Source organism: Rattus rattus, chromosome X (genome assembly GCF_011064425.1).
Source record: "Rattus rattus isolate New Zealand chromosome X, Rrattus_CSIRO_v1, whole genome shotgun sequence".
NCBI lineage: Eukaryota > Metazoa > Chordata > Mammalia > Rodentia > Muridae > Rattus > Rattus rattus.
Genome location: NC_046172.1, coordinates 95,797,981 through 95,808,898, shown reverse-complemented (window position 1 = coordinate 95,808,898; position 10,918 = coordinate 95,797,981). Strand labels below are relative to the sequence as shown.

General features: G+C 38.3%; 1 protein-coding gene across 1 annotated transcript in view; it reads right to left on the bottom strand.

Moving 5' to 3' along the window:
* Nucleotides 1-10,918, bottom strand: part of Pak3 (p21 (RAC1) activated kinase 3) — a 111,919-nt gene that overhangs the window by 6,599 nt on the left and 94,402 nt on the right. Inside the window, 1 exon segment of the mRNA XM_032889871.1 lies at nucleotides 1,612-1,749. Within this exon segment, the coding sequence (XP_032745762.1) occupies nucleotides 1,612-1,749 (138 nt within the window).

The following is a 10,918-nucleotide window of genomic DNA, read 5'->3' as shown; positions in this document are numbered from 1 at the left end:
TCTGCTTTCCCATTAGTACAGTGCTTGTCAACCTTCCTAATGCTGTGACCCTTTAATACGGTTCCTCATGCTGTGCTGACCCCAACCATAAAATTAGTTTGTTGCTACTCCATAACTGTAATTTTGCTACTCCTATGAATTGTAAATATCTGTAAATCTATAAATATCTGATATGCAGGCTATCTGATATGTGATCCCCAAAAGGCCATGACCCACAGGTTACATTTTCAAATATGCTCGCTCCTTTGTGTTTCGAGTACTCGTTGAAACACTCACTGCTTGATTTAAAAAAGAAATCCCTGCCAGCTTTTGTCCTTCAGACTTTCCTTTTCTTTTTGGTCTTTCAATATCATGAGATCCTATGGAAATTTACTTGGCACAGCTAGAAACTCTTCAGTATAGAACTTGGAATGGTTTACTCGGTAATGGCCAGACACTCTACATTTCTTAAACTGAAGAATGGGGCTGGAGCTCTCTCAGGCTTGAAAGAGTATCTTCAACTGAACATTAAAATCAATTTTCCTCTGAAACCATTGGCTCCCTGGCTGCCAAACCCAATAGCTGTGTCTCCACCACTGCTATTGGCTCATCTGCAAGAGTTGATGCACGCAAATCTCCTTTATGTCTTTAAAATGGTTGCTTCTCTGCAGATCTGTGACATTCTATTACCACAGGGCTTTTCCTCCTCTTTTTATCTTTAGTTCTTTTCTGACCTCTTGTTTACTGCAAAAGTACCTCTCGTTATCTTGTTTTGCTAATTAATTTCTAACAGAGCTCTCATTTCTGTCACAGTTTTCAACCTATCATCTGCTTTATGGGGATGATTCACAAGCTCAAAGTGTGTGTGTGTGTGTGTGTGTGTGTGTCTGTGTGTGTGTGTGTGTGTGTGTGTGCTTGCGTGTGTGTGTGAGACCAGATGCCCCCTAACCTCTGCGCTCTTCTGTCCCTACTTGCCAGTTGTCTTCCAGATATTTCCTCTGGAATGTTTGCTTGCCATTATAATTCAACATTTCGAAAGGTATGCTAATATTGCCACAACAGAGTTCTTTGCTGTGGCCTAAGTTACAGGGACTTTGGAGTCAGAACTGTGAAGTTCATTTCTCCCACTATTAGAATTACACAATTGATTCTATTCTGTATTTATCTGTGTGATTACATTAATGATACTGCCTTTTTGGCATCTTTGGAAAAGGGATGTGAGAAGGATCTAGATGTGGTGACAAGCGTGGAAAGACGTGGAAGTTACGTAGAAAATCACCTCTGGCCAAGAGCATATAACATCCAGAGGTACAAGTAAAGTGTAGAACCAAAACCCCCAACAATACCAGAGAGTCACAACTGGGTTAGTCTTTCTTTGTAGAATCAGAGTTCAGAAAGAACAAAAGAGAATTATAGATTCAAATACAAATTTTTCTTTAAAAATCAAGGCAATATGATCAATCAAGGATGCAATAGGTGAATGTCTATACTTAACGTGCCCAGGGTCTAAAATTGAATGGCAATAGCCCAACTCCAACTACACGTCTTTCAACAGAGATCTCTTCACGTCACACATTAACATGGAAAAGCAGCACAGCTCTCCCGTTGTAAATTGCCTCGTTTTATTTTCACCTGCAAAAGCTCCTTGGCAGACCCTCGTCTATCCACATCCATCTCAAGACAGCGATTTAAGAAGTCACGGAATACAGCTGACAGTCTCTCGGGATTCTGGAGCTCTGGGGTTCCATTAGTGGCTATCAGATATAAGGCCTATAAAGAAAAATATTCAACTTTAGTCAACATATACATGGTAAAATTATACATAAAAGTCAATTTTCTTCTTATTTATATATATATTTTTTTTTGTGGAGCTGGGGACTGAACCCAGGGCCTTGTGCTTGCTAGGCAAGCGCTCTACCACTGAGCTAAATCCCCAACCCTCTTATTTATAAAACAGTCCATTTGAGAGAATTCCGTGGACATGGTATCTATTGGACTGAGAATAGGTTGTATTAACAGATAGCTTAACTGCTGACTCCTAACCTACTTGGTTATTGATCTGATTATCCTTCATTAATAATAATAGTTGTTATTGTTGTAATAGAAGTTCCTCATGTGGATATACCTTAACTACTATTGTTAGGTTGATGGAAGGAGATATAAAAGACAAAAGTAATGTCATTCCTAGGAAAATAGATAGAAACAGAAAGTAAAAAAAAAAAAAAAAAGAGGCAGAAAGAGAAACATAAATGAAATGTAGATTTCACACACACATATGCATATATTTGCATGCATATGTACGATATTAAAGTAGAAGAGGAGCCACTGCGGAAAGGAAGGAGACAGGCAGTAGCTGACAGGATAGACAAATGGGTGTCAGAATTATCCAAGCACTAACACAGGAATCAATTTGCCTTTCTGAACGCAATCACTTTGTACAATGAACACACAGTACACAATTGCATGTTTTAAGGAAAAAGTTAACACAAATCAACTTGTTAAAAGTAGCTCTCTCTGGCATCACAATTACTGGGGACTTGAATTTTAAAATATATTTGCACCTTTCAATTCTTCTAGATAAATGCAATTCTGATTTCATTATTTTAACCCCCACCCTGAAACAGTACTTAAAATGCATTTTTAAAAACTGTTGCATCCAATCCCCCGTGTCTTTTACTTAATTTTCCTAGGATTAGACATGTTTTTCATCAAACACTGCCTTTCAAGGAAAACAAAAACTTCAGACTATTTCTTGTTCAATGATTGTTTTCATTTTAATTGCAACAGTATTATCCTACTCAATTTCCAAGGCAAAAACACACCCATTCACTTGCATTAAGGACCAAACTGGCCTTTGTTGACTGGCAGGGGAACCTAATTACCATGTATAAGGCTGTTTCTATGGAAAACGCACTCTAGGTTCCAAATAATTAACTTAGAAATGAACTTTTAGAACATCCTGTGTGTGAGCTGGGGACTGTCTTCATAAAAAAGAAAATTGCTACCCACTGCCTTGCTAATGAGACACAAATACAAACATGACAACCCAAAGGTTTTTTTTTTTCTTTCAGCAAAGCCAAGTCTCAAATGAAGAAGACTGGGGAAGATTAATAATTTTTAAAGGGTAACTGAAAATTCAAGGAAAATGAGCCGGCTATTAGAAACTGGACTACGGACCTTGTGTAGCTGCTTCTAATGCAAGCAAGAAAGCACAGGACTGCCCCTGTGTTCCCCTTCTTCACACCATCAGCCTCCCAACATTCTACAGTTATTCTACTAGGTTCTCCCAATGCAACGTTTATATGGCTTTCATAGTCATCTACTTCTCTATAGCACTATTATCTTTGCTTAAGAGCAAGACTTTTCTCAGACAGCTTTAGTATATAGTTCTGGCTGACTTTCCTTATTCGGATCCCTTTGTTGTGAAGCGTACCCCCTTTAACAATTGTATCTCAGCACATGGTTTTTGCCACTCATTTATCTACTTAAAAGCTCTTAGAGGTCTCCTATTGTCCAAAGATATGGGATTCAGATGGTGCTGCCCCAAATTCCTCTCCAAGAACATTTGAAGCCGGGGGAGGAGAAGGTAGAGAGAAAGGGTAGAGATTTGAAAATCTTAAGCTTACATAAAAGATGACTTAGTCAGAGGAGCTGTGCTTTTTCTTCCTATTTATCATTTCTAACAACACTTCTTTGGTCCACAAGACATAGTAAGGATTGGCATGGCATACGGTATGGTTTGGTTCCTGCTTCCTTTGTCAGCTTTCCTCTGTTCGAATCTTACCCTGGGGACTTTCTCTTCCCGCTCCCACATATACACACCAGCCAAAGCGCATCTATCAGTCACACCAAGTAATCACTGCTCGATAGGGGAGAAACAAGAATGCTCTCCGTGCAGTGTACATAGAATATGCTATCAAATGGGTGGGGCATCAGGATCGAGCTAAGCTCATGTTTGATTGAAACAAACAAACATACAAGAGATGAAAGAGAGATAAAAGGAACTTGAGAAAACTGTGTCGACAAACATCAGTTTCAAAAATTTATCTTTTCTAGCGGACACTGAACAGGGAAAGTGCTTATAATAGAATTTAGAAAATTAAGTAGGTCATATTTTTCCTAAGGTGAGGCAATATAGGACCATAACATAGACTGTGACTGTATTCGTATTAGAAATATGATTAGCAAAAATAAAATGGTAGCTGCTTTCCACCGAATAAACATTAGCTAGTATTGGACACATCACCATGATAACTGTAAATATCTTGACAATTACAACCATTAAACTTTTCACTAGCCTTAATGTGCAACTGAATTTACTCAAACACTAAGAGAAAGCCAGTGTATCTAATTGGGGAAATAATTGAGTTTACCTTATTGGCAATTTCCGCAGCTGAAAAGGATCAAAGCCTTCACCGTGGACGTTACCACATTTCTCCAAAGGAGTCTCAAGACACTCCATATGTAAACCATAAATTTTCATTAAGGCAGTGTTGCCATAGGACTATTTAATTAAAACGCTTTCATTTGTGACTCCAGTTCATTATAGCAGTTTATAAAGTTTACATTAAGTCATTGAAAAACAACCAGGAGACTTTCATGGAAATATGCTTGCAAGCACATGAATTCTCAGCACCCATATAATGAAACACTTTACAAAGAGGATAGGGTATGGTTGAGAAATCTCTTTGTAAGCTGAGTATTTGGGACTCAAAGACCATTTTCCCATGGAAATTATTTTATACATGGTGAGTGGGTTCCCAACCTAGTCCACACAAAATCTTGTGAATGTACAGTATAATTGAACAGCAGGAGTAAGAAGGCTTATTCATGCAAATGTCAACATCAGTATACACATGATCAGAAGCAGTATGACTAGATAAAATTGATTTCAAAATGATTTAATTACCTCATACAATCCATACAACTACTCCCTGAGGTAAGTTATTATGACTCTTAATTGACAAATAAAGAAACTGCCCTGTTTACTTGTCCAGTGTCATACTTCTAATGAGTTTTCAATCGGAAGTAATCAATATTTGAATTCAGGGAGTCTGAGTTGAGACGCCATGTTCTTAACTGCTGCACGACACCCTCTCTTGCATACAACCAGCAAACACCTGGCATACTTGTTTCAGTTTCTCCCTGTACAGAGGAAATGGGCCCTTCTGTGGTCAATCATTGTCTACTAGTTTGAAAATGGAGAACAAAGGGCATGTACATAGCTAGAAGGGGAAAAGGGGGAGGTGTGTGTGTGCATGGGTGTGTGGGTGCATGGTGTGTGTGTGTGTGTGTGTGTGTGTGTGTGTGTGTGTGTGTGTGTGTACTGTGGGGTTATATTGCCAGTATTTATGTGTAACAGAATTTACCCAAATACTAAGAGAACCAGTGTATTTAATAGGAAGGATAATTGAATTCATGCATTCTGTATTCTGGCCTTCATTCTCGATGGTTTCTGCAACCTCCTGCTGTTGTGATCCATTTTCATTTTAGATTTTTTTAACTCAATCCTTTATGAGCAAAATTTGGGAACGGGCAAGTTGACACCTTGTGATGTAGTTTACTCATGACCAGCAATTTAAGATGTTAAATGTCAAAGCATATTGCTGCTTCTAGTGTGTTTATGGATTTTTTGAAAGTCTCTGACATGCCTTGGTTTGCTAGGAGAGTTAATAAAGCCCAGCTTTCAAAAGAGAAACCACTAGACATATACACTTCTGTATTTTATACCATTTCAACTTTCACACTACAGTGTGATAGAGCATTGTGATCTAATTTACCTCGACATTGTCTTACACACAAATTCTCATGTCACCAAATTATGAGGAGCTGTTGTTTTGCTGCTTAACCCTTTAAAAGCCATTTAAAATGAACTGAGGGATCTATCCCCCTTATAGGTTGATAATAAAAGGTAATTAGGTAATACTGACTGATTAGGTGCCAAGCTAGCTTTGGAATACTTTTTTTTCCCAAGCAGAGGGCTTTGGCCACTGCCATAAAATAAACACCAGATGACTCTGTCAATCCATGTGCTCATTCTAATGTCTTGTTAATAAATGCATAGCAGGCCACTTGCAATCATGACGTGACCCTGCATGACCTTAGCAGTACTCAAGGTTTGGAACTAAAGAGCATTTGAAAGTGGAAGTTAGGATAACCATGTAGACTTTTTAAAGGCAGGAAAAGAGAATGATCCAGGAAGTCAGGGAAAGGTAAGAAGCTGTGAGAAGGAGAGGAAACAGAAGAAAGGCAAATGCAGGAGCCAAGGGCCAACAGGGAAAGGCACTTGGGAAAGAGGAAACAGACATAAAGATAAAGGCCAGAAAATAAGTGATGTCAAAGGAATCGACCTTCTGCTGTTGCTTCATTTCTCTAGTCCTAAAATGATAAGGAGTTAAAATTCTAATTACTCTGGTTTGACAAGTGCATTGAAATACCCCACTCTACTCCAGTCCTGTGTGTTTATAATTATTATTTATTAGCCAAGAGATTTAAAAGTTAAAATGAAATTAAAATGAGAAATAAGTATCACTGAAAAAGACTATATTAAATAATCATCTTCTACACACTCATTTCATTAGCTCACTCCCAACTTCTGACTTAAGGTATTATGTAAATATTATGCATTCATTTGCATATCATTTCATCCTTGTGAAGGTTTTATCACTGCAGTGCTTTTTATGATTCATATCAGTGTGAGGTTGCCAAGTCCTACCATACAGCATGTTTCACACTATGATCCAAGGTTTTTGTTTGGCAAGGCAGGGAGTGGGGTGGTCTTTACATTCTAGAGGATAGCTTTAGTCTGAAGGTGATGATCTAGGAGTGTCTGGTTGTTTTCTGAAGATCACTTCACTGAAAGCATACTTCGGGACAACACTAGAGTATTCATGGCAAGGGCAGAGAAATTTATAGCTACCTAAAACCAAAGCACACAGAGTAGAAAAACAGAACCCTAAAACTTGTGTCTTTCTTTAAGTGAATCTCCTTTGATAGCACAGTGCAGAAAAGAATTAAAGAGAAAATCTCCCAACAGGACCAAGAGCACCGTCAAGTGCTTTCCTTCTTCCTTTCAATAAAACCCAAGGAACTCCATGGTTTTCAGGGCTTTGTCCTTTGTGGTTCATGCTAGGAAGGTAACAGCTTAGTCAAATTGAAATCTTCCAAAGGAACAAGAACATATGACCACAGCAAGAAGCAACCTATACAAGGTAATAGTAATAGATTTTTGACTCATAGACTTCGGAATAGAATTCATTCTTGACTCATATAATCAATAAAGTTGGTAGAGATGGCAGACAGCTTTTTTACTTGTATTTCTCCATTCATCAACATCTCCCAGATGAGCGGTGCTACTGAAATTTTCTATTTGAGGATGAAGTGATTCCTTCTTTCCATCAACAGAAGCAACAAAAAGGAAAAGAAATGGAAGCATATACAAAAGGCTTGTCCACAATGTCACCTTAGTTCTTGGAATAAGGGTTAAACCAGTGGGTCTCAACCTGTTGGTCATGATCCCTATAGGACCGCATATCAGATATCTTGCATATTAGATATTTACATTATAATTCATAACAGTAGCAAAATTACAGTTATGAAGTATCTATTCAAATACTTTTATGGAAAAGGGGGGGTCACCACAATGTGAAGAACTGTATTAATGGGTTGCAGCATTAGAGAGGTTGAGAACCACTGGTTTAAACTCTTGTTTTTTTTCCTGGTATACACTGCCTTGATGAAAATAACTTGGAGTTTTGCTCAACTCAGCAAAGAATTTCCTGAGGATCTTTGTATCAGAGTGCAAATGGTTTTTTAAAATGATATTGTGACCAAGTTAAAAAGAACATAAATGAAAACAAAAAAACAAAAGTCAGAAGTAATCTTCAATTTCAGGAAAACACTGATTTTCTTGGTGAATTCATATTTCAAAAGCCATAAAATAAAACATTTCAGTGGGCAAATGTACAACCTCAACCCGAGATTCGTTTCTTTACAATGATCTTTGATTCTGATGGACTTAATTCCTTAGCCAACAGTATGGTACTTATTATAGGAATAGGCGTATGCATCTCTGGGTTGTACCCAAACCATTGGAGCCTGTAAGTTCTCTGAGGAATGATAAGAAAAATCACAGGATACAGGAATCTCTCTGGGCCAACAATGGTTCCCTGATCACCACATTTTTAAACTTTCCCTTTTCTTCGCCTGGTTAGTCTCTTGGATTTTACTTTGCTATGGAATCAATTTCTCCCTTGGCTTTCTTCTGGGTCATAATTCACCAGTTTGAACTGTCTGCTTCTGTATAATCTTAATGAAAACTTGCAGCTTTCATATGGCCAAGTCCCATTTTCCAATGCTGAATTCTTAATAACCAATGATTCTTTAGGGCTTCCTATCTTCTGACAGGCAATATTTTTCTTATTAAAAAGAAGCACTGTTACTATTCTATAATTATTTTACTTGCAGTTATCCTAACTCTCCTCTCCTTTTAAGCATAGGTTAAGCCTTCAAAGGAAGAGGGTGTCAACAACCCATCAATAAAGTTTGCTGTTCCACAGTGGCTTATGGAAAAAGAAGGAATGCTCCCAGATCTCCCTGAAATACGTTCAAAACAATATTGACAGAGTGCTAGCAAAGTATGCTTGCTTCTCTGGTGTTCAGGAAGTTTATGTCTGACTTTAATTCCAAATGAGCACGCGCCATCAAACCCAGACATTCCAAGCCACAACACAGGTTCCAGTGGTTGGAGGGAACAAGATGCAGTTTGGCCCTTAGTTGCTGTTGTTCAGGAGGGCTTCTCTTATTATGCATGATGTTCTTGAGACATGCAGGCTCTCTAGAATTTCCCCGGTCAGAAGACGGAAAACGCAAGAAAACTGACCTGTGTATAGTTCTTTAAGTGGCAGTAAAGAAGTAGGAAGTCTTTAAATGTGACAACATGCCTTCATTTGGATTCTATCCTCCTTTCTCCACAGTCATTGAAGTAATGTACTCCAGCCCATATAGTCACACCCATAGCTACATTATGCTTTAGTATAGGCCAGGTACTCAGCTGCTAGCTTATTTTAAAGATGAACACCATTTTTAGAAAGAGAAACAACTAAAAGGAAAAATCATCTCATAGAGATGTATGCTGAATTCATATCATTTCTTTTTGAGAATGTGGGAGTTTGAATCACTCATTTGGTATAATCTAGAATCATTAGAAGAGAGCCTCAATGAGAGACTGTCTAAATTTGGCTGACCTATGGTCCTATCTGCAGGGATTTTTCTTTATGACGTTAATTGACTTGTAAAGACCTACCCACTGCATTGTAGAAGAAGGAAGACTCCTGACTGAGTACTGGCATATAATTATTAATTCACTGCTCTCTCCTTCTGATTGTGAACATAATGTGGCTGGCTGCTTCAAGTTCCTATTGCCTTGATTTCCCCAGAACAATAGGCTGTATCCTGAAATTATGAGCATAAACATTTTCTCTCTTAGGTTGTTTTGGTTGAAATATCTTAATCTTAGCAACAGAAAAGAAACTATAATATATAATGTTTCTGGTGTCCTAGGTCTGAGAATGAAGAAGTGAAGAAAAAGATTTCAACTAGGTTTTGAGGCTGCGTCTTAGTTAGGGTTTTACTGCTGTGAACTGACACCATGGCCAAGGCAAGTCTTATAAGATAACATTTAATTGGGGCTGCCTTACAGGTTCAGAGGTGCAGTCCACTATCATCAAGGCAGGAAGCATGGCAGCATCCAGGCTGCTATGGTGCAGGAGGAGCTTAGAGTTCAACATCTTCATCTGAAGACTGCAAGGAGAAGACTGACTTGCAGGAAGCTAGGGTTAAGGTCTTAAGCCCACGCCCACAGTGACAAACCTACTCCAACAAGGCCACACCTCCTAATGGTGCCACTCCCTAGGTCAAGCATGTACAAACCATCATATGCTGTTAGTTATGATTCCTTAAAGGAAATGGGCAAGTATAAGCAGAGTAAGTATGCCCATTCCTAGTTAAACTGCTGTGCTCATGAAGAACTACATTTCATTGCAGACAGTAATCTGTTAAGGTCTTGCGATATAGGTTTGCCTTTGGACTAGTTCCAGTTTCCACCTTTTCCTATGGGATGGAATCCAGTGGCATTGGTTCTTAAACTCCACAGAGGATTCCAAGGAGAAAAACAAGCAGGGTGCGTGGTTCCCATGCCACACCACTCACTGCTTCTGACACCGCTACCAGTGTCTTCCAGTAGCTCCATGTTTAATAAATCCCTGTGAATAGTTACAACAAAGGCATAAAGCAAACACATAAAACTGTCTAGAAAATTACACATAAAGCAGGACTATAAACGGTTCTGTATAGACATCAAGTGGACATCACTGAGAAATTTCCCAGTACCAAAAGCCATTACAACGTGATAAGAACAGACCTATTATGTGTGAGAGTAAACTGATTTTTTAAAAGAAAGGTAATTTCTTTGTGCTGGTAAACAGAACAAAGTTCTCCTTATTTAGAACCTGTCTTTATGATAACAATTTTTAGCAAAAAATAACATCCATTATCAGAAAAGATGTTATCAACAAAAAACAAATCTTTGATTTGCATATTAGCAGAGAAAGCTGTATTGCTTTAAAACCCAGTTCCTTTGACAAACAGAAGGCATGAGGTACTTAATTACTAGTGGCTATATAAAAATGCCCATGGGTCACAGAACAACATTTCTGTCCAAGGCCAATTACATTGAGTGCAAAGACTTCAGGGTCTGGGGGCTACAATGAGAAGGCTGTCTCCTCTCTGTCTTTGGAAAGGTTACTAGCATTGTATCATTAGCACAGTTGATAGCTCTGTGAGCTTTTAAAAGCATTTCATGAGCCTATTAGGTCATTTATTAACATTTTAAAATCTCAATCCTTTTATACTAAGCAAAAGAAATATTCAATTTTTATCA